Genomic DNA, 25,762 nt, shown 5'->3' on the forward strand with positions numbered 1-25,762 from the left:
ACAGTGGTTTTGCTCAAGTGAACAGTGCAGCAGGTTAGAGAGACCAGTAGACACCAAGAAAACACAGAAGCTTTAATAAAAGACTGTCAAAAGTTACAGTATTTTCACAACATATTAGCAGAGATATTGTTGAAGAAGTCTTACAGAGAAATCTAACTTTCAGAAATCCTTTAAAGTATGTAGAGAATATTTTTAAGAAAAGAGAAGTTCAACGATGGATGTAGCAAAATCATTAAGAAAAAGTATTACCTTAATAACCTTAGGATTATAATTTAAATGTACCAGTCTTTTTAAGTCTTTATTATAATTATGCGGTAAATATACTATTACGTAGTCACGTTTAATGTTCCAGGCCAAGATGGCAACATAGGAGGTTCCTGAACTCACCTCGTCCCATGGACACAACGAATCTACAGCTACACGTGGAGCAATTCCCTCTGAAAAAAACCCAGAAACTAGCTGAGTGACTCCTACATACTGGGTCAATGAGAAAAAAAACAAAAACAAAACCACAGAAAAACAGGTTTTGGCATGCCTTCAACTACTGGGAGCCATTAAGAACGAAGAAGGCAGCTTGGACAATCACTAAGATTTGAGAGACAACCAAAAGCTCAGACCAGGCTGAATCATAATGTTTATCTCCTACATGAAACCACCGCATCAAGACTAAGAGAGGTGACTGTTTTATCTAATGCTTAGAAACCAATACAGAGTCAAAACAACTGAAGTAACAGAGGAATATGTTCCAAACAAGAGAACAAGATAAAATTCCAGAAAAGGACCTCAGTGAAGTGGAGAGAAGTTATTTGATAAAAAGTTCAATATAATGGTTACAATGATGTTCACCGAAGTTAGCAGAACAATGCATGAAAAAAGTGAAAATTTCAACAAACAGAATATATTAGAAAGTACCAAACAGAAATCACAGAGCTGAAGAATAAAATATACGAACTGCAAAATTCAGGGAGGGGTTTAATATCGGACCAGAGAAGTGGAAGAAAAGATGACTGACTCAAAAACAGAGCAGTGGAAGTCATCTAAGAAGAGGAGCAAAGAGAAAAAAAGAATGAAGAAGAGTGAAAATAGATTAAGGGATTCATAAGATACCATCAAAATGAAAGGCACCCTATAGAATGGAAAAAAATGACAAATCATATTTCTGATAAGGGGTTAATATAAAAACATAAACTCATATATATATAGAACTCATACAACAGCAAACAATCTGATATAAAAATATTCAGAGGAACTAAATAGACATTTTTCCAAAAAGACATACAAATGGCCAAAAGGTACATGAAAATGTGCTCAACATCACTAATCATTAGGGAAATGCAAATCAAAACCAAAATGAGATATTACTATGCATCTGTTAGAATGGCTATTACCAAAAATATAAGAGATAGCAAGTGTTGACAAAGATGTGGAGAAAAGGGAACCCTGGTAGGAATGTAAATTGGTTACAGCCACTATGGAAAACTGTGTGGAGCTTCTTCAAAAAGTTAAAAATAGAACTACCCAGGTCTGGTTATCTAGCCAAAGGAAAAGAAACAGGGATTCGAAGAGTTATCTTCACTACCATGTTCATTACAGCATTATTCGCAATAGCCAAGATACAGAAACAACTCAAGTGTTTGTTGATGGATGACTGGATAAAGAAGATATATACATGTATATATATACACAATGGAATATCATTGAGCCATGAGAATGAAAGAAATCCTGCCATTTGGGACAAGGTGGATAGCCCTTGAGGGCGTTATGCTCAGTGAAATAAACCAGACAGAGAATGACAAATACTGCCTGGTATCACATGTATGTGTGGGGAAGAAGTCAAACTCATAGAAACAGAGTAGAAAAGTGGTTGCCAGGGGCTGTGAGTCAGGGAAATAAGGAGAAGTTGGTAAGAGGGTACAAAATTTTAGCTATAAAATGGAAAAGGTCTAAGGATCTAGTATAAAACACTGTGACTATGGTTGTAACACTGTATTGTGTAAGTGAAATTTGCTGAGAGTAGAAATTAAATGTTCTTATACACACACACACGCACATACACAAGATAAATACATGAGATGATGGATGTTTTAATTAACTAGATGGGGGGGATCCTTTTACAATATATATGTAAATCAAATCACCACAGTGTGCACTTTAAATATCTTACAAATTTATAAGTCCATTATACCTCAACAAAGCTGAAATAAAAAAAACCAAATAAAATAAACTGTGTATAAAATAAACATGAGCATATTAAGGAAAAACCTTTATATTTGCATTTAAATTTAAAGATTAAATCTACTTTAATTTTATATGTGTATTAACATGTTACATAAAGTATTAAAAATGTTTTTATTTTCATCTTAATATATGAAATATTTATGATGTAACCAGTAGACCATTAAGTTTAGACAAAATTAAAATACTTGGTTCATTTTGACATTATCACAAGCCACATCTAAGCATCAAGGAAAAGCAAAATTTTATCAGTGAACACACTATCTTATGAATAGTAGTCCTTAAATCAATGGAGTTTATTATTCACAATAAAGTTATCACAGGATAATGATATATATTACAATTTAGTCATGTCATTAGTTGGGCTGAAGAAGAAAGATTATCTATATAAATATTAATGCTAATGAAGTACTGAAGATAATGGAAAAGGCCCCAAAGGATAGTTTAATTAAATCTATTTTTACAGTTTACACATTAATTATACTCTTGAGTGAAGCTGAGGAAGTTTATTTTTATATTCTTTCACCTACTAATTTCTAGGTTATATATTATCTATGTAAATATTTAGGAAAATACACCAACTTATATTTAAAAACCAATAAAAATTCTCCTTTGTGTTCTTACCAATGCTACATTAATTCATTAATACTTGAACATAAAGATCCAAAGAATATTTCATTAATTCACCATTTTTCTTTATTTTTACTAATTTTTGATCTTTATGAGAAAAACATTCCTACAAATACAACAACACATATCAATTGCCTTAATAGCAATCCCTACTTGACTGTTTCTGGAAGCATCAAAATGGAAACACCACCTTAATACCAAATCTAATCTGACTCTAAACCTCAGCATGCAAATTACATACTCAACTATTCCTGTTAGCTTTTCCTAATCCAGTCAATTGCTCTGTAGTATTCTTTTCCCCAGTGTTAAATACACCATCCTTTACATATATGAAGGATTCAAAAAGAACATTTTTGTCACATTCCCATGAACAAAAGTTTACATCATCTTTTCTAATGTAATATGACCAATAGTAAGATAAAAATGTTACACAAAGCACATATAAAAGGCTATTCATACTCACATCATACTAGAAGAAATGGGCCCAAGTTGGACTGCCATGTGACTGAAATGGCCATTGGCATGGGGAATAAGGAAGACACATATATATACATATACACATATATACACACACACATATCTTCCATACATATACACACACACATATATAAAAGATTATATATATATGTATACAGACACACATTATCTGTCATTGCACACCGAAATAATGCTCTCAGACACCAATCTGAGGGGTCATGCAGGGCTGCCTCTCCGAGGGAGAGTAGCAGCAGCTGAATTCTGCACACAGCTTTCGTTTTGTTCTTTTATCAGCAAGGAAAGGCCAGATTTATCAAAGCATGGGGAGGGAATACAAAGGGATGGCAATTATCTTGAAGCTGGAAAGCAGGCCTGTACCCGCTCTTATGCACGGGCACACAAGGCGGGGATTATGGGATAAGGGAGAAACGGGATGTCTGCCTAGTTATTACCCAAGGCAGGAAGGGAAGTTGAGGGTTATTTTCTTTCATGGGTCCTTATCTATGCCCTGCCCTAGGAGACGCTGGGAATCTGTTCCTACCAGGCCACTGCATTCAACAGCCCGAGAACAGGGACACTGCTGACATTTCAGTTGCTCCCACAATCACTCCTTAGGGCTTACAATACAATTTCTAGGAATAACCCCACACATACCTTCAAAATATATACACAATACATAAGTATATAAAATATTATACACATAGGTAGATATAAAAATGTCACAAGTAACTATCAGAAGACAGTGGCATTCTGGCTTTGTTGAACAACATCTTTCAAATAAAAGATATTTTGTATACTGATAAAGTAATTTTATTAAAGGTGCATAGGATTTCTTTCTCCTGAAATACTTCAGAAATAATTCCCACCAAGAAAATTTCCCAGGACTGCTATACTCAAAAGATCATGCTTAATTCATTCAATAACACATGGGTTTGGGTTTATTTCTTTATTTTAGCTTATTTAAGGCAAATGCAAAATTATAATCATAAAGACCAAACCTGAGGGTTTTGCATGATATTCCTATAAAAGGAAATTAAAAATAAACTTAATTCATTTAGCAGTACTTAGGGTCCAAAATGAAATAATTCTTTGATATGAAATTGGGTGTTACAAAATTAGAGGGTGGGGTCAGTTTATAGATATGGCCTTTTTTTTTAAAGATTTTTATTTATTTGAGAGAGAGAGAGAGAGAGAGAGAGTGAGCAAGAGAAGGGGGCAGGGAGAAGGAGAAGCAGGTGCCTAGCTGAGCAGGGAGCCCGATGCGGGGCTCAATCCCAGGATCCCCAGACCATGACCTGAGCATAAGGCAGAAGCTTAACCGACTGAGCCACCCAAGCGCCCCTATAGATATGGCCTTAAACACTTGTTTAGATATTGATCACATGATGACAGCCCAGGTCTGGGAGTGGGGTCATTTACTATGTGTGTAAAAGAAAATTGTTCTATTGCAAGACACTCATGTAACCCTACACTGTCAGTGGAAATACAACAGTTTAAACTTATATTACTGTAATACTATGATGAACTTTCCAAAATAAGTCTTATTTAATAAAAGGTAAGTAGGAAGAAAAATACTACTGTAATTCAAAACTTAGCAATCAGCATTCCTTTTGTACTTCTCGAGATAACAGAAGATTGTGGCAGACGTAATCTATCGTGACTCCCAATGAGTCACTTCCGGAATAACCCCCTCCCTTTGAGGGCAGGAGGAACCTGTGACTTAGTTCTAACCAACAGAGTCTGACAAAGGTAATGTGATAGTCACTACCATGATGACATTATCTTAGCCAACTAAGATGAGAGTTTTCTGCTGCCCTGAAGAAGTAACCTGCCATGTGTGCGATGTTAGGTGAAAGAAACACAGGGCAAGATGCTGAGGAGCCTCCAGAACCTGAGAGTGGCCTGGCTGACAGCCAGGGAGAAAATGGGGAGCCCTATTCCATAGTGGGAGGAAATGAATTCACCCAATAACCATGGGAGCTTGGAAGGATATTCCCAAGCTCATAACAGAACGCAGCTCAGCCAACATGTAGACTGCTGCCTTGTGAGATCCTGACCAGACATCCCAGTTGAGTTGTGCCTGGATTCTTGACCAAGAAAATTGTGAGATATTAAATGTGTGCTGTTTTAAGCCACTAAATGTGTGGTAATTTGTTACACATCAGTAGAAAATGAATACAAAGATAAAAGTTGTATCCCGAGTTTTCTGTGCACACAATATACATGGACATTATCTTGGTAGCAAAACTTGTGGAACATTTGTGTTTATAGTAGTTACCACAGTGACCGAGCAGTGACAGAGGGCAGGAATGAAAGGGAAGATAGGCCATGAAAAAAATCAACTTTTGTTCCACAAAAACAGAGGACGGGCTCTGTGTATCAGTTCTGCAATGCTGGGATTCTGGTATAATAGGTGTAACAAGCACATAGCATCTGGGCAACACGCAATACATAACTGGATGAATACTGGATGGATAAATACTAAAACACCTATTTTTCTCCGTGGGGCTAATGCATCAATGATAAAGGTGTTAAAATAATACAATTGTATTCTATTCTATTCTTAGAAAGTGCCTTATAAATTACATTATCTCTTTGGATGTTAAAAGAAAAAGAAAACAAACAAGCAAAGCCCCGTGTTCATACACGACGAAAACGAAGGTTTACGAAGGTAAGTGCTCAAGGCAACACCTAGTAAGACAGCAAAGCCAGAGTGAAGCCCACATTCTTGCTCCACATGAGCGACCAGCAAGGCATCTCCTATCTGGTTAGCACCAGTGCACCTGGTTTGGAATCAGAAGGGATGGGTTTGAGAGCTGCACATCCAGCCCCCATTTCCCTGTTCACTTGTAGAGAGGACAGTGATGGGCGGGATTGCAATTAGGCCATTAAAAGAAGAAACCATCAAGATGGAAGAAATGTATGGGAAACTAGCAATTCTCAGTCCAGACTGAGGAGAGGAAATGTTTCTGGCTTGGGCAGCCACAAATCATACTGTACCATCTAATCAGTAGCTGGGATTGATTAAATTGATTATTTGATGTGAGTTTTGTCTAATATTTTTATTTTTCTACTGATACATAAATGTGTATGCCATCTTGTATCTTTAACAAACATGACAAAGAAGAAATTGTTACTTTTTTAGTATAACAGTTTTAATCATTTTTGTATTTTTGCATTTGTATTACAAATATGAACTGTATCTGTATCTTTTAAATGAATACGTAATTAGATTAACACTTAGAGCTTGGTATGCAAATCTATAAAGAACAAAGTACGCACAAGACTGGTAGCATAAGAACAATTATAATTACCACGAGTTTTGAGAAGAGTTGAGAAACTGATTAGGTAAGAGAAGTTCTGAATTTGCTGAGTCACTAGAGACATAAAAATAAAATCCAGGTGTCCAGAATATTTTTGCACTACAATCTAAACCTGTTCTCATCAAAATCAATTTGCTATTGGTGAAGGAAGTATTCAACATAGTTCAACAGCTTCTATCTTCCAATATATATATCAGGAGATACTTTTCACTAAAGAGTTATCTAATATAGTTATTTTGGTTATTTTTATTACTCTTTAAAAAATTCTTACTACTACCTGAAAAGAACAAGAAGTGTTACATGTTGCTATGAGTATTCAAAAACATTCCATTGAGACTGTGCTTTAAACAAAAAGAGAGTTGCTTTTCTTTATTTTCATCCTATTTTCTATTACATCAGATTTGTTGAATTTTAACTGTCAAATGTCTCCAAATACATGACTTTGAACTGATGAATTCTGTTTGGTTTCTGTACCTTATGTCAATATTTTTTTATATTTAATATATTTTATTTCTTTCAAACTCTTTAGTATCATCTTCAGGGATAGAGGCAAATAGGAAGTAACATTTCAAGAGTTTCTTCTATGTTTCTTCTATGTGTCTTGCACTTTTTTTGCATTAAAAAATTATTTCTGCAACTTCTTATGTTAGATACTTTCCATATCATCTCAGGACAAAGAAGCTGAGACCAAAACAATTCAGAAACTTGTTTACATTGTCCAGCATGTAAAGAAGTTAAGATTCGAGCCCATTTTTTTTTCATGACTCCTACATCCTTGTTCTTTCTATATACTTTTCCTTATTATTCTAATTGTCAAGAAAATATTCTAGGAGAACAATATAAGTCCTTACTCCTTTAATTGAATCTCATTTCTTATTGACCATTTATCTGTGGCCCATTCACAAACACTTGTGATTTACACCCTTAAATTTCACATTAACATTACTGTTTGTCCTCCTCTTCTTTAGGTTAAATATCTTGGATGTCTTCACCCTCTTCTCATGGAATCAAACATTAATTCCTTTAATTTAATTTCATGAACAGTGCATAAAATAATGTGCTAACCAATCTCCCGTTAGAAGCAAAGCACTTCCTTAGCAGGAACAGAATTGTGCAAGCAATATTTATCCTGACAGATGTCAGGAGAAGTGATGTTGTTGATGTGGGACTGGCCTTGACAATAAACACTTCCTTTGTTACTGAGGACACGAATGCAAGCTTTCATTAAAATTTACCAGGTAGAAATTGTGAGTTTTAGAAGAGATTCAACCTTATCTGCATTTTATGTCTATAGGGTTTTTTTTTTTAAAGATTTATTTGAGAGAGAGAGAGAGAGAGAGAGAGAGAAAACAACTCCACTTATAATAGCAAGAAAAGAATAAAATAATTTGGGAGATATTCAACAAAAGAAATGCTAGTCTTATACACTGAAAACTACAAAACTTTACTAAAAAATATTAGAGAAGGTCTAAGTAAATGAAAAAATATGACATGTTCATGGATGGGATGGTTCAATGTCGTTAAAATAGCAATTCTCTCAAAATTGATCTATAATTTCAGTGCAAGCATTGTCATAATCCCAGCTGACTGTTGCTAAAATATTATGGAAATCAAAAAGATCTACAGTTGCTGAAACAATTTTCAAAAGGAGGACTTACACTACCAGATTCCAACACTTAACATAAATCAACTGTAAACAAGAGAATACAAAATTGGTGAAATAACAGTTAGGCACATACTCAGAGAGAAGAGAACTGAGAATCCAGAAATAAATCCTTGTATTAATGGCAGATTGGTTTTTGACAAACATACTAAGGCAATTCAATTGGGGATTTCTTTCTTTCTTTCTTTTTTTTTTAACATTCTTGCACAAACAGATATCTCTTTATGCTTAAAAAAAAAAATGAACATGGACCTCTGCCTCACACAATATACAAAACCCAACACAAAACAGGTTGTTAACTTAAATGTAAAACACTTCTGATATAAAAAATAAAAGATAATCTTTGTGACCTTGAGATAGTTCTTAATACTCTAGCAAGAGCGGCCTGGTCCCTAAAGAAATACCGATAAATTGAATACTGATAAATTGAATTCCATTAAAATATAAAACTTTTCCTTTAAAATAAACTGTTAAAAAAATAAAAACACAAGACATAGGCTAGAAGAAAATACGTTCAGGTCATATACCTTATAAAGTACTTTTATCCAAAATATATGAAGAATTCTTAAAACTCCGTAAGAAGACAAATAACTCAAATAAATAATTGGCAAAGTATCTGAACAGACATTTCACCAGAGAAGACATATGCATTGTTTATAACCACCTGAAAATATGCTTATTACCATAAATCATCAGGGAAATGCAAGTTAAAACAATGAGTTTTCATCCACACCCACCCAAAAAGATAGCCATTACCAAGTGTTGGCTATGACATGGAGAAAGTGGAACCCTCAGACATTGCTGGCATGAATGTAATATGGTACACTCATTTTACGAAACTATTTGTCAGTTTCTTAAATAGTTAAAAAGAAACTTACCATAGAATCCAACAATCCCACTTCTACGAAACCATTAAAAAATATCATATGTCCAAACACAAACTTGTATGCAAATATTTAAAAACGGAAAATTCCAGGGATAAAAAACTGTAGAATATCCAAATAATGGACTACTACTTAGCAATAAGAAGACCAATGTACTGATACATGTGACAAAATAGGTAACTTCAAAAATGTTGGTAAGTGAAGGAGCCAGACACCAAAACTGCACACTGAATGATTCAATTTATATGAAATGCCCAGAAAAAGCAAACTTAGAGACTCAAAGTAAATCTCTCACCCGTGGCTGGGAGAGAAGCATTGAAGGTGGATATTGCTAGTAGGCTCAAGGGAACTTTTTGTAATGACTGAAATGTTCTAAAACAAGATTATGGTGATGGTCACACAACTCCACACATTTACTAAAAGTAATTGATTTTGTGTACATTAATGATATGTAAATTATACCTTATTAAAGTGGTTTAAATAATAGTAACAAGAAAGAGCTATCCACATTTGGTATTGCTACTAACTCAGAGCCAATGAGATGTTACATTTGTTTCCTCTTTCTAAAAGCTCATAAAGATGGTAGACTAACACAGAACAGAAAATGAGCCACTATTTCCACTGAAGACACTGCTGTCGTTTGAACCTAAACATATTTAGTGTTCTTCCCTATTACACTTGCTAATTAGTCTTTCTAGCCTTGCAGATGTAGCCAGCCTGTTATGGAACTATACATAAGCAAATATCTTTTTTGAAATCAGAAGAATTTCTTTGGCTTGTTTGAAACAGCTGTGTTTCTGGAGCCGTAAGATGGTTTGAAATAAAAAAGGAACAGACTCATTTCTTGAGCATTACATTTTATTCTTTTTTTCCTGATAATTTTTCTCTAGGAGAAGAGGAAATAACATTCGTTGAGTGTATAGTAAGTATAGGATTTTGTGCTAGGTTCATTTGCAATTATGTGAGATAAAGAGAGCTGCTCTTATTTTACAGATAAGCAAATTTATTCTCAAAATTTAAATAAGCAAAGAGTTGAACTCCAACTCAGGTCTTTCTGCTAAAATTCACTACCTATTCTCTCCACTTTGCTGCCTTGTGTTTGGTTGAATAAAGACTTCCAAAATCATTAAATTCGTTGATCAACACCCATAACTCTATCTTTGAAGTTTTCAGTTAATAGTCAAAGGATCTATTTTCTAAAAATTATGGATCATTTAAAAGAAGATTGTATTCATGTACTTCTCTTTGTGAACATCATAGAAATATAAATAATGGTGCATAAGAATATGTGTGTACACACTTATACATACACATGTATAAGTATGAACAATAATGTTCTATAAATTCCTTGGCTTTATCTTAATTATTACTAAAATTCTATTGTAATAATTACTTACATTTCAGATTGTACTACTGAATTACGAGTAAGTTGTAGATAAGGGTATGTGTTGTGTTCTTTCTAATACCCTAGCAATCAACACAATGTAAATCACACCAGGGGTGTTCAATAAAAAAATACATAAAAAAAATTAAAAATCCAATATGAGTTATAAAAACAGTTGCAAAATACATTTTATGTTGTATAAGTTTTTTTATAGGAAGAAAAAAAGGTTATTTATATTTTTTTAACGTTCTCCATAAATATCCTTAGAGTAATGGCTCTCAAACATTTTGGTTTTAATGAGCCATTTATACTCTTTAACATTACGAAGGACCTCAAAGAGCTTTTGTTCATATGGATTACAGGCCTGCATATTTTCTGTATCATAAATTAAAACTGAGAATTTAAAACCTTTATTTATGAATTTAAAATAAACTCATTTGATGTTAAATAATTATATTTTAATAAAAATAACTAATTTAAAAATAAAATACTTATGAGATGGGTGGTGTTGTTTTACATTATTGCAAATCCAGTTAATCTTGAGCTAAATGGAATACGGCTAAATTCTCACATCTGCTCTGTGTCCAGCCTGTTCTGATGGCACACACACGGAATGTCCGAAGAACTCTACTGCATACTCACAAGAAAATGAGGGTGCAAAAGTCAAATGCTATCTTACCATTTACTATGAAAATACTTTGACTTTGTGGACCCCCTGAAATAATCTTGGAAACCATGAGGGTCTCCTGCTCCAACTTTAGGAAACGCACAAGAGAAACAATTTTAAAAAACCACACACTTTCTATTCCTGTCTTCTGTTCTGAAATTATTTTTGATTCTAAAAAATGAAAATAATTTTTTTTCTTTTTTTGAGAGGTATACTTGTTTCATATAATTGTTATAAAATATTTTAATACTACGTCCTGTTAGGATGGTTTATTTCAATTTTTTAAAAAAGATTTTATTTATTTATTTGAGAGCAAGAGAGAGAGCACGAGTGGGGGAGGGGCAGAGAGGGAGAAACAGGCTCCCCGCTGAGTAGGAAGTCTACAATGCCAATGATGCAAGGCTCCATCCCAGGACCCTGGGATCATGAGCAGAGTGGAAGGCAGACACTTAACCAACTGAGCCACCCAGGCGCCCCCTAGAATGGATTATTAAATTATCATAAAAGATACAGTTTTTCTACTTTCAATGGGTTTATATAACCAAAATGAAAATACACTAATGACCATTTGGACCTCCTATTTGGGAGGGCAGATAGACTACATTTTATTCTGCACCCCCTCCTTGCTTACATCCTCATCATGTTTACGAAGGCATTTAAATTTTTGGTTAGATAGCTTTTTCACTATTGAGGAAGCTACAGGCCACACTGCTCATTTTCTCTATGAAAAACAAATAGGAGCTTAATTTTTTTTATTATGGAAAATGTCATACAACTAGAAAAGTAATGCAAGCCTGTAATAAAACCCAGTGTGGTCAACCTTCCAGTGCCAACCATTATCAAATCATGGTTTTTTTTCTTCACCATTTTCCACACAACAAATTTTGAAAGAAATCCCAGACAAAATATTGTTTCATTTGTAAACATTTGAGGATGTATCTCTAAAAAAATCTATCTGTAATTTCTATTAAAAACATTAACATCAAAATGGTAATCACAGCCAAAAAACAACGGTAAATCCTTAATGCCACCAAATGTTCAGTTAAGCAAAGAAAGGCTTTTGGTTGAGTGGCAAACAACAGAGAGATCAGCTAGGAGCACAAACGCTGTGTGCCAGGGTTTGCTTGCCATTACCTTAGACCTTCTAGACACTGTTTGCCAAAGGAGTCCTTTCTCGCTCTAGCTTTGTATATACGTGTATTTAAATCCCTTTGAGGTCCTGAAGACTTATTTGAAAACAACAGGAATTGTTTCACAACATTTAATTCACTATGAGATCATGCTACCCAAGAACATATGGAAAATATATTCAGAAGTAATCAATGCAGGGGAATGTAATGGGGAAAATATTTTTATATTAGGTAAATATTAAAAGAAAAACGGGCAAGCGGAGAGATGATACAGTACACTGCTAGTAAACATACTGTTCAAAACAATGATTCTTGTTTCTCATTTCATAAAATCTATATACAGAGGAAAATGAATTTAGTTTTCAGGCTAGAATATTCATAATGAGGTATCAATAGCTCTTATTTCTGTCTTTCCTATGTCTAAAAACTTTTTTCCTAATTCTAATACAAGAAAACAAATTAAAATAATGAGTTGCAAAAGACAAGTAAGAAGGTTGAGGGGATGACTAACACAGTATAAAAGCAATAATACAGCAAGATAGATACATTGTAGAGTGTTTTGATGATTTAGTAAGATTTCTGTTGTTCTCACTAAAAAAAAATTAGGTATTGCTGGAAAGTACTATGTTGTTTTGTTTTATGAGCTGGAGGGAACTGAAACCATTTGTAGAAGTAATTATTCCATAGAGCTAGTTATTCCATTATAATTATTCCAATACATAGAGCCCATGGCTTTTAGGATTCACCCCTGGAATTTTCATCATTGCTTAAAATACAGTGTGCATGCAATAAAACTATGAAAGTTTAAATTATCTGTCTCTGGTAGGAGAAAAATTACCCAATCTTAAAAGGAAAACAACATTAGACTCCTAATCGATTCATTCTCTATGAAAATAAAGAGAGGAAAATTGCTTAAAGCAAAACCTGTTCCACATCTTCATGCTCCATGGTCTAAAATGTACAAGGAACAGGAGCAAGTAAACTGAAAAAAAAAAAATCTATTTTTGTCCTTTGTTCTATCAGTCCTTGAAGGGGGAAAAAAAAACAATCCTCCAGCACATATACCACGTTAGACAGATCATCTATACATATGTTCATATATATACATAAAACATACATTTATGAATATTTTCTGTGAATGTACAGTGTCTATAAACACAAGGAATATACTTGAATGAGAATACAGGTACTATTCATATTTCAAAAAGTCATTAACTTTGACAGAATTTATATTTTGCCTTGAAGATCTAAGCAAAAAATTTAAACTTATAATACAGAAATTCCATTATCTTTCAAAAGTATCAAGGTCATGAAACACAAAGATTGCAAAACTATCAGATTGGAGACAAAGGAGGGATGACAACTAAATGCAACATCAGATCCAGATTGGATCCCGGATCAGGAAAAAAAAAAAAAAGAATTTAGTGGGGAAACTAAAACTCTAGATAAGGCTTATAGATGTGCGTGTGTTTTAAAGATTTTATTTTTAAGTAATCTCTACGCCTAACGTGGGGCTTGAACTGACAACCCCGAGATCAAGAGTTGCATGTCCTACTGACTGAGCCGGCCAGGCACCTCAAGGCTTGTAGATGTTTTAATAGTACTATATTAATTAATGTGAACTTCCTGGGTTTGATCATCTTTATCAGATAGATGTTAACATTAGGGAAACCGAGTAAAGGATGGGCAGAAGAACTGACCGTACTATTTCCTAGGAGCCCAGAATTTTCTAGGAATCTAAAATTTTTTCAAAATGAAAAGCTTTAGAAATCTGTCATACGCTTTGGTTCACATCAGAACACAAGTAAACAAACAAAAACTCAACATAATTGATAATGTTCAAATTGACATGGTTTAGGGGGACACATTCCTTGGAAGAATCAGAGATACCTACTTCCTTTGTGAGAATGTTTTATTGTTCTAAAACCAGTGGCCATATTGCTCAGAGCAATAATTATGGAGTATTATAATACCATGTATGTTTTAAAAATGCAATTAAGGAAAAAATGATCTAAATGTGTACCACTTAGTAATTTGTCATATTAATGACCATGCCCTTATAATCTTTTATGTTCAAATGTATAGACTGCTTATTTTTTTAAATTCTTCAATACACAACTTTTGACATAAACAGCATTTTCTAAAATTTGGTAAGTCATCTAAACGGAAATACAAATACGTATCTCAATCTGATATTAAAATAAAAAGTAGATTATTTGATTTCCTTTACCTGAAACTGTGTGATCCTTAGAGTCTCTGGTTATTTTTATCCTTGCATGAGGAAAGATGTAGTGCACAGTCTTCCCGTTCATCTGTATGATCTAAGATATACATATGATAAGGCGAACAATCAATGTTTAAAGACACTTAAAACACAATACACAGATTTAGACTTTTTTTTAAGTGCATTGATTCAATCAATAAAAAAATATTACCAGATTCTCAAATGATCACAATTCAAGCACCTTAACTATATAATATTATTGGTTTCTGAGTTCATCGTGATCTTCACATTTATAACCAATTACTCTTGCAAACTGATTTTCTGTGTTTGGGAAATTGATAGACATACTTAACAGGTTCAAAGGATGTCTGTTCCTACAGTATACATAGACAGTGGTAGACAATGTATGTGACAACGTGTTGAGTCTCTAATTTTGCTCTGGGCAACCTAGAAACGTAAAGGTATTTTTAATTTTCAGCAATTAAGTGGTACTAGAGGAGAAAAGGCAGAAAAAAATCCTCATATTACACAGCTTTGTCACTCTAATAGGACTGCTTTATATTTGTGTTGCTTTGATTTTATTGTGGGGTTGTGCTTTTGCAGTGCATATCTACTAGAAGTTTCAATGTACACTGGTTGCTGAGGCTAGTTCTACATAAATAAAGCCTTTGTTCATTCTAATTCTTTCTGAGGCCTTCCTTTTATTCAAAGCTGTGTTACTGATGGAGTTCTCATTTACTGTTGACATTCCTTCGGGTAGAAGCATCAACCCTTAAAGCTATGGTTGCAAGCCTATGATTCCAATTCTCATTATTGAGACTTGAATATGAGAATACTAGAGATTGCATTATCTCTATTTCCCCCTGGCAAAATGAGACTTCTGAAACAAAAGAAATTAGTGAATGCAAACTTGTGTTTTGTATTTTATGGTACTTTACTTTTAAATGAGATTTGTGAGATAATAGATGATAAAAATATTGAAATATTTTGTCATATCTGTATTAAGAGGATTTTATTAGTATGAAATGTCCTATCACTTTAGAAAAATTAGACTAAAATTACAAACAAAATAAAGTTTAGTAAAGAGGCATGCAATATTACCTATTTCAGATTATGTTTAAGAAGTGTGTGAGCACTAAACCAAAATATTAAAAAGAAGTTAGAACCCAAGAGATGTTGATTTGTGATTCCTTGAATACTCTTGTGGTTTTAATGTGTAAATCCACCTGTAAGACTGTTAGAATTCTATATTAAAAGTAAAATATGTATTGAAAAATGCAAGCTCCAATTATAGCCTGTAGCTTTTCTTCTCTTCAGGAAAGAATAAGCTTAATCAGGTTTCTGATGAACAGAAAACACTCCCCAAACAACAGCAGAATCCTGTTGAGTCCAGGGATTTTATCTGAATTCTTCAGAGTAGAACTAAAATGTTGTTTGCAAGATTATGAATAAATTATGGTCAGTAATCAGTTTGTCTAGATAATTTGTACCACTACAATTTTGCAAGCCACCGAAAACCTTATTTATTTATATTCGTGGCAAGAAGAGTGTATACATTTTCCCTTGATTCTCCCTGTCTTGTTTCCCCTGTGTCAGTATCTGTCTATCTCTGTCTCCTTTCTTCTTCCCTCTCAATTTCTCTCCTCTGCCTTTCTTACTTTCCCTCCCTTCTTCATCTTTTCTCCTTCTATTTCCCGTCTTCCTCTTTTATTCCTTCCTCCCTTAATCTGCATTTAAAGATCTTAATTTTTTTTAATGAAAATTAAACCATGTTCATTGAAAATACCAGAACTATTCGATATAATTGAACTTTGCTTTGGTACTATAGATAACTAACAAAATTGGTACTATTTCATTTTAAATATCTTTAATTTCATTTTTTATTTGATAACAATCTTAAAAAGTCACTTTTTTCCACTTGGTCAAAAGTAAAGTAAGAAAATGCATTTTCATTATGCTATTCTATCCAATTCCGTAGACTAGGGAGAAGGTGATGTAAACTCAAGTGCATTTGTTGCACAGTCTAGGAGAGTCGTAAAATTTTCCAAATTTTTCAGCAGAGTTTTATCAGCTAGCCATTATCACCTTCTAACTTGTACCTATGATCATGTTAGTAGAAGGGATGTTAGCATCTTCGTTTCCATACAATGTCACTTTCAGAACATCTCCTGGCACCTCATGTAACTTCAGAGACTGTCTATAGCTAGCATCAAGAACTAAGGAGGGCACGTATTGCATGGTGCACTGGGTGTTATATGCAACTAATGAATGAATCATCGAACTTTACTTCAAAAGCCAGGGATGTACTGTATGGTGACTAACATAATAAAAAATATTATTATAAAAAAAAAGAACTCAATAAATCAAAAACATAAAACTGCTATAATTATGATCAAAGTGACCAAAAATCTGTAGAAAGCAGTGGTATCTGTCTTCCATATATGAACTAGTTGGATCTTAGATTTTTTTTTCTAAGCATTGCAGGTGAATGTTCAAAGAGTTCTCCAGCAGAGAGGGTTTCAGGGTAGGTGTTACTTCTGCCAAATAAGAGTATGAGTGAGGGCAGGACAGATGTCAAGTGGTGTCCAACCTTTCCCCCAGCATCTGGTCTTGGTTATCATCATCTTTTGGTGATTCTGTACTGAAAGAGCTATCAACTTTATGCCTCCCAGCCAAAGGATTCTTCTTCTTTATCTACAAATATTTTCATGAATAATTGAGCCTTCATACTTATGAAATAATAACACTGTGTTAACCTACCTTTTATTCATATGGACATTCATCCTTTTCCCTCTCCTAACACTACACATGCTAGATGCAGGGAAGAGGATCCTTCTTGTGTTCCAAGTACTGTGCTAAGCACTGTATAGAACTGCGGAGGATGGAGTAGGGAGCCCCTGCCCTCTAGGAGCTCATAGCCTGTGACATAATGCATGCAATACTGTTGGGAGCACAAAGGAAGAATACTTGCCCCGATGTGTGGGGAGGTGGTGGTGGTAGTGTGAGAGAAGGCTTCTTGTAAGATGGGTCATGCACATGGAGACCTAAGTGATGAGTAGAGTAGCTGAGATGAGAGGAGGTAGAGTGTTCAGGGAAAGGGAACAAGACATCCAAAGGCCCAGAATATAGAGGAAGAATGGCTCTCTCAGAGGATTTTAATGTCCCTCAATATTGCAGCTGCATGAAGACTGCAGAAGGCATGAGCATTAATGCAGAACATGGAGGCATTCGGTACTAATTAAGAAGTGTTGACCTTTATAATTACCCTGTGAGGGCTATCAGTCCTATTTATAGATGAAGTGAATAAAGCAAATCAGTATTTGTTTCCTTTCAAATATGTATACACATTATAATATATATTCAAATGTTTATATTCAAATAATATGATTTTGAGTCTAATAAAAATTCAGAAAAAATTTTCTATGTTTCTCATGTACTTTTATATGTTATTTCTAAAGCAGATAAGTTCATGTTTGAATTAATCAGTTTGGTTTTATTACTTTTGCCTCCAGGGCTTTTTATGAGTATAAATTCTTGTTATGCATAAGTTTCCAAATAAAAGCATCGGGTTTATTAGTACCAAGAGCTAGATATTACCTTTTTATGATTAGAGATGAAACAAGTGAATAAAACGAAAATGCCATTTTGCTATTCTCTCTAGACCAAAATACAGTTATGATGAGTTAATGACAAAAACAGTATCTGAAGACAAATATTAATGCAAAAAAATACCATGAATTTTGAGCTTTATGTAAATGTAATCAAAACGTATGTCATCTTCTTTGTAGCTTGTTTAGAAAAAACTATAATGAAAAACAAAGAAATTATTGTCACAAAGTTAGCATATTTGTCATTTTTTTGAAGGAGGTTGAGGATTACCACCTGGAAGGGGCACACAGTGGTTTCTGAGGCAGGCATGTTCCCTTTCTTGGTCCGTGTGCTGGTTTTATGGCCGTTCACTTTATAACTAGTTTCTACTTCTGCATATTTGCAGTTTTGGTAACTGCATGTGTAGTTTTTTGTCTGTATGTTAGGTATCAGAATAAAAAAAGTAAAAACCTTTTAAATGTAAAAAATTACTTTTAATAAGAAATTACACATTACTTTATTACATGTACGTCTAAATAATTCTAAGAAGGATCCTTACATTTTATACTTTATAAAAAAATAGCAGGAAATTCATGAAATGATTCCGAAATATATTCTGCTCAATTTTGGCATTATATTGGTCTATATTTTGTTTAAATATGATGTATTATATCCTCAGTGGGTTAAATCATAAACCTGCAGATGTTAGCAACAGAAAATTAGAATCAAAAAGTGCCATTAAGGTTATTAATGTTTCATCTACATACAATAGAATTCTAGAATATATTTTTTGAGGTGGACACAGATTATGTAAAAATGTATTCTTCAAGAATACTGGTTGAATAAATTAGTTGGACAAGACTATTCTAAATATCCATGGAAATGGCAATGTCAGAAAATAATTGAATAGGAGTTATTTTCCAGCTCTCCAGTTTATATATTTCATCTTATTAAGATTTCTTTAAAGGATTTGTGCTTTCATTGACTTAATGTAGGTTTGTGGAAAATAATAAACTTCAAAGAAACAAATGAGACAGGTAAGATATAAAAAGTAAGTCAATATAGAGAGATTCTTACAGTAAAATATATTCAAAGAAGCTATTTTCAGCTGACAGATTTATTATTCTAGTAACTACAGATAAAAAGAGGTGAATCTATATTTTATAAACATGTTCAGAATGATCTTATTAATTTTCCTTGCTCGTCAGGCTGATCTAATTGGTGAGACTGAACTATAGCTATAAATACAATTTTAATAATAACAAGGTAATCTAAGATAAGTCTAATTCAATTGTCTGATACATTTAAATGAAGTACAAAGAAATGGAAGTATATGGACATGTATATAGAGGTAAACACAGCCCTAAACCAAAATTTTTTTAAAAAATGTATTTAATTATTTATTTATTTTCATCGTAAGTGTATTTCTTAATCTCCATCACCTATTTGACCCATCCCGCCCATGTTTACCAGAGGGGAGATGGGTGGGGGATGAGGATAAACTACAAAGTTTTTAAAGATATCAAAGACTAAAAAGAATATAACATAAAAGAATTCCAAAATTTCTAGAAAATATGATAGCACATATAAACCAATACAGAACAACATTTTGAGATAAAGAAATTCTTTTTTAAAGATTTATTTATTTATTTATTTGAGAGAGAGATTGAGAAGAGACAGAGCAGGGGGAGGGGCAGAGGGAGAAGGAGAATCCTGAAGCAGACTCCTCACTGAGCACGGAGTCTGATGCGGGGCTCCATCCCAGGCCCCTGAGATCAAGACCTGAGCCAAAATCAAAAGTTGGCCCCTTAATTGACTGAGCCACCCAGGTGCTCCTGAGATTAAGAAGTTCTATTTAACAGCTAGAAATTTGTCCATGAAAAATGAAACTGCTTTGGAAATAAAATTTGATTACAGGTACTATCTTTTCAATGGTACGTATGTGTGATGAAAGTCATCTCTTTCATACTTGAATGTGACAAACATTGAAGTAAATTACAGTTAAGTTCATATGGTTTACCTATGTTGTTCAAAACTGAGTTGTCTTCTGTATCAGAGAATCACTGATCAGACAGGAATTAACGTATATGAAATAACTCAACTGTCTCTTCTAAGGGTATTTTAATGATTATGGATACACAGCCTGCAAATATCTGCTCTCTTAAGGCAACTGAGGCCACAGGGCTAACCAGAGGAATCTCCCTCAATTTATCCAACTGTTGATCTCCTATGTGTCTCTCAAAATTCACTCAAGCATCACCTGATTTGTTCTAAGGTGAATACGACCATGAATTTTGTTATCACATTTATCTAACTGTGAAATTTATCTCTAAGTTTTAGTTTCACCTATAAATAGATATTAATTGGGGCACCTGGGTGGCTCAGTCAGTTGAGCATCTGACTCCTGATTTTGGCTCAGGTCGTGCTTTCAGGGTTGTGAGACTGAGCCCTGCATGAGGCTCTGTGATCAGCTGGGAGTCTGCTTGAGATTCTCTCTCTCCCTCTGCCCCCCCATCCACCACTACCACCTCCCCTGGTCACACATGCATGTGAGTGTTCTCTCACTAAAATAAATAAATCTTTAGAAAACATAAAATAAATAGATATTAATTAATAGTATCCAGTTTGAGTTTTTCTGATGATAAAATCCAAAGATAAACATGAGACAAACATGTCCATATAATAGACTCTAAAATATAAATTCCCTTCTTTCCCAAAATGAAGCCTTCCTTGTCCCCAGCTGACTTGGTTTGGTCACCTCCTTATTTGCTATTTCTTAACACCTGAACACACTGTTATTGAAAAGCACTGAAATTACCTGTATCTATTTCACCCAATATTGTGTAAGGTCTTTAGGAGCTACAGGTATTGTCCTTGTATAGCAGCGTTGCGTATATTGTACAAACTTAACTATCTTTTGGGGGAATGAATCACTTAAACTGCCCAGTAGAAGCACTACCGCTATGCTGCAATGTTGATAGCCAGGGATTATTAAATAAGGTACTCAGTATTTTAAGTTACTGAAAAAAATGTTTATGAACTTGATTGACAAAAGTCCCATGTATTTTAGGATAACTGAGACCATTCTAGGATGACTGACTGATTGACTGATTGACGGACTCACTGATTTTTTTGGCCGTGGGGGATAAATCTGAAAGAGATTTCTCAATATAGCACTTACTTGCTCTTGATGTTGACTAACTGGTCTAGAGTGGACCAATCTTTCTGGCAGTTTGCGATCCAGACCATGTCCATTTTCCAAACGAGACTCCCTGGGTTTGTCAAACCAATCTGTTTCTTCACGACGCAGATGATAGGCTTTGGAGACCAAGGAAATATCAAACATTGCAGCCACAACTAATACAGATGATAGAGGACAGCAGATGTTCTGAAGTACCAACATGCTCCAGGCTTGTTAACCATTCATGCATTTCAAATACAACTACCAAGAGGATGAGAAAAATCATTTCCAATACTATGAGAAAAATTTTGTACCATGGAATAACTTAGAAAAAAATAATGTACACACCTATTCAACCTCTCAGAGCAAAATAAAACAAAATTAAATTTTAAGTGAGAAGAAATTTAGATAGTGACTGAATAAATGAACAAGTGAATATTCCTCAGAAGTCCTTCTTTGAACCTCAACCCTTGAGTTCCTGCCTCCTCATCTCTTCTCACTACCTACACCCACCATTAAAATCTAAGGAAAATGTTGTCCTTCAGTACGGAAGATTCTGTCACTTTCCCACTTTCATATCAATCACTACTAATGTGGCTGCTGGCTTTGAACATCAAGTGAGTATTTTTGAAACAAGACAACTCTATAACATTCGATAAATAAATGAAAACATTTATTTCTAAGAGGATCCCAAGTATTATTGCAAGGAACATGTGTGCCATACCCACCTGGTAGCCTACTATTAAAAATATATTTAGAATATTTTGTTAAAAATTAAATAATTATTTTCCATGTGGCCACGGATTTAGAAATAAGATTGAAGAGCTCGCTGACTGCTTTAAATACTTATAATGTGACAAAACTTGACATCTTAAAATACTTTTTTGAAAATGCAACCATATTTAAGTACATAATTATTTTAAATTATTCATCCCATTCAGTTCTTACTACTTCCAAAGTTTTTTAAAGCTATTATTTAGTGACAAAAAAAATCCCATTTTACCTACTATGCAGAATTTGACCTTACTATGTAAAGTTTTATTCTTTGCAAAAGGATCCCTAAATTGTGAAAAGGATCTCTGGAAATACACAGTTGCTTTCTAAATGGCAGATGGAGCAGCCCTTCTCAAATTTTCATACTGAAAGATTTGTTGATGGTGCTTGTATCAACTTAGGCTTTCTTGAAATTCTAGCATCTACAATGCCATTCTTTTGATTCTCCTAATTCATCACAGTTTTCTTTTTCTGTCTATGCCCTTGATTGACTTCTCTTCCAAAACTTCCCAACACATTTTTCCCCAAGTAATTTTCATTGTATCTTTGCTGGTAGGACTGGTAAACCCATAGCATATAAACCACTACTCACCTCCATAATTCCTGTGATCTTGGTCCTGTGGTCACCTCCTGTGATTAACCACAGCATTTCCCCCCAATAAATATGATGATTGATGATGTGTCATAATTTAGTCATTCTTCAGTTTGAGGAAATGCAATGTTACATACCTGGTTTGTGGCTGTATGTGCACTTATCTGATCTCTAATAGGAGATTCTAAACTGCTTGAGGATAAGACTCAGGTCTTCTTTTTTTCCCCCTTCCTCAACACTAAAAACAATGCCTTGCAAATGCCATAACAATCAATAAGTGTTTGGGAGATGAATGAAACAGAAAAATTAATCATCGACTAGCGAAAGAACTAATACCCTAATTATGATACACATTGAAAATAAATATTAATTTGTCCCTTGAACTGCATTATTATTTATACAATCTTGACTCGATCTCCTTGATAATATATTATGGTTTTTCATACTTTTAATTTGACACTAAAAAACTATAATTATGACAAAATATTTATGTAATAGAAATTTGATAAGTAAATACTAAACAAATCTGTAGTGTAATCATTGTCACTTAAAAACTTAATAGACTATCCCCAACCAGAGTAATACTATCTTATTTTACTTCTTACATATTCTTATTATTTACTTCTCATGAAAAAAATAATCTATATTGATTTTAATAAATGCATATCTTGGATAATGTAGTACATGATTTCACTTGAATACATAACTTTGCCAAGTGCATTTGAATCACAATCCTTTAAATCATGTTTTCTTGGCAATGTCTATACAAATAAAGCAGAATCTCAACCCAATCCAAATTTTGTCAATTTGTTTCTGATTACATACTTTAATTGTCTATTATTTCTTACAATAACTCAATATGTAACTAAGTTAGGCTGTTAGGAAAATAATATGATATTTTCTGGAAATCATAAATGTAAAATAAAAGTAAGCTATTTTCAGGTCTAGCATTATTCAAAGTTATAAGAATAGTTCAATTCTATTCAGTATCAAATATTGGTTGAAAAAATTTTTTAAAAGAGACTATATTGATGCTTTTTTTTTCTTTTGGCTTGAAGTATACTTTGAAATGTTTTCAACAAAATATTTGTGTTTGTAAAAATAAATATAACTTGACTGTTTTTAGCTTAGCTTTCCTCCAAATCTGCTCCCAAAAAAGGGCTTCCTGCTCCGTACTTAACCAACATGCATGCACATCAAATTGTGAACTTCAAGCTGATGGCCATAAATACTAAGTGATGTAAATTATGCTTATCTAGACTTTACCTAAAGTGAGCTATTTCAAAATTAACTAAAGTCATATAGAACACATCTGAAAAATGTTCTTAGAGTCTATAAATTAGAATTTAATCGAATTCAGAGAAAGCACACAACAATTTGAAGGCAATTACATTTCCTTTTGTCTACTCAATACTAAATAGCCTGTTGGAATGTTATACTTCTCAACGTGATCTTATCATTGAATTACAGAGATATATTTGGTAAAAATTTATTTAAAAATTCTTAGTATTTCATGAGTTCACAAATTAGTTATGTAATTAGGAAAAATATTTTCTACTTTTTCCCTTAATTACCCAAGGAATCCAAGATTTCAAAAGAAAAGCAGGCCATTGCTATACCAGAAGAAAAGTAATATTTTTACATGATTTAAAAACAAACAAAAAAAAGTAACATCTTGAAACACAACATTTAAAGATAATCACTACAATTCACACACATAATATTACATATGTAATTCAATTTGTTATGTTTGTCATTTGTCTAATTCTATATCTGTATGTTCTTCATGGCTAAATTTCTTGTCTGGTTAATTTTTAAATATGTTTTAGTTTAATTGTGTAATTTTATCTAAATTTCACTTTAATTATTTTTTGATATCATCTTCATACATTTCATAATTTTGTATGCTGCATGATGTCTCATCATCTACTTTATGAAAACAATGTTTTTCATACATTCCTTGATGATTAGAAGTTTACACCATTCAAACATATAAATGAGAAATAAAACATTTGGTTACTTTTATATGATTGTATGTAAATAAATACCACATTCTGGAATATCTAGAAAAATCTAAATGTCTGGCACCATGTTGACAAAATATCCATGATGAATAAACAAATTTGTCAAATTCTCTCAAATATATGCTCCATGCACACACACACAGCCTTAGGTGTTTAGTTATGCTATAAACCTATTAAAGTTTTTGTTTTATCTTGTTATTTTACCAATATGATTATTGAAGAATTTTTATTCCTCTGCAGCAATTGTTTTATATGTATAAAATGTGTGTAAAATGTGGATTGTGAAAAAAACTAAAGAAAAAAACTGTTTCCACATATCATAACTCTTATTTAACTAGAGAGATTCAAACTGACTAAATAAAAAAATATACAAACAGTGTTTTATTAATTGAATAATTATCAATAAAAATGGTCAACCCAATAGCCTGTAGAGAAGAAAATAAATCAGAAAGGAACCAGTCTTGGGATTTCACTAAGAAGAGGAATCTTTCCACTTTCAGATCCAGCAACTCATTTTAATCCTATTCAAATCTAGATTTGAACTTCTAAAATCATATTAGTGTCTAGATATAGAAGTAGAAGGAAAATTCTTTTCATGAAAACATATTTTCCTGTGAATCCTCAGAGAAAATGTCAGATTTAAAAGGGGGGTGTTCATGTTAGTTTAGTGCTCTGCAGTCTTCAAAGGCATGAAGTAATAATATTTTTATTCAATGAGAAATATTTTATTTCCAGGACTCAAACCATTCCTACATCAAATGTAAACCATAGAGGGAGAGAAAAAAGAGGACAAAAGTCATGAGTCCTGCTGGCATGGAAAGGACTCTATATAACCCTTTAACTCTCCTCCCTTGTCTTTACAATTATATTTAGAGTAGATAATTTTCTACAGTCCTATCATTCTATATGATTAAACAACAACAAAATTATCATAAGCCAGTGTTCAGTTAAGGTATATACTTGCCTTAAATCATTTATTAAAAAAA

General features: G+C 33.3%; 1 protein-coding gene across 1 annotated transcript in view; it reads right to left on the minus strand.

Annotated features, from left to right (window-relative positions):
- The window catches only part of PCLO (piccolo presynaptic cytomatrix protein), a 372,284-nt gene that overhangs the window by 109,920 nt on the left and 236,602 nt on the right, over positions 1–25,762 (minus strand). The window contains exons 8-9 of the mRNA XM_026504655.4: positions 21,387–21,523; positions 14,624–14,714 (exon numbers count right to left, since the gene is read on the minus strand). Of these exons, the coding sequence (XP_026360440.3) occupies positions 14,624–14,714; positions 21,387–21,523 (228 nt within the window). The remainder of the gene's footprint in view (positions 1–14,623; positions 14,715–21,386; positions 21,524–25,762) is intronic.

Source organism: Ursus arctos, unplaced genomic scaffold (genome assembly GCF_023065955.2).
Source record: "Ursus arctos isolate Adak ecotype North America unplaced genomic scaffold, UrsArc2.0 scaffold_3, whole genome shotgun sequence".
Taxonomy (NCBI): Eukaryota; Metazoa; Chordata; class Mammalia; order Carnivora; family Ursidae; genus Ursus; species Ursus arctos.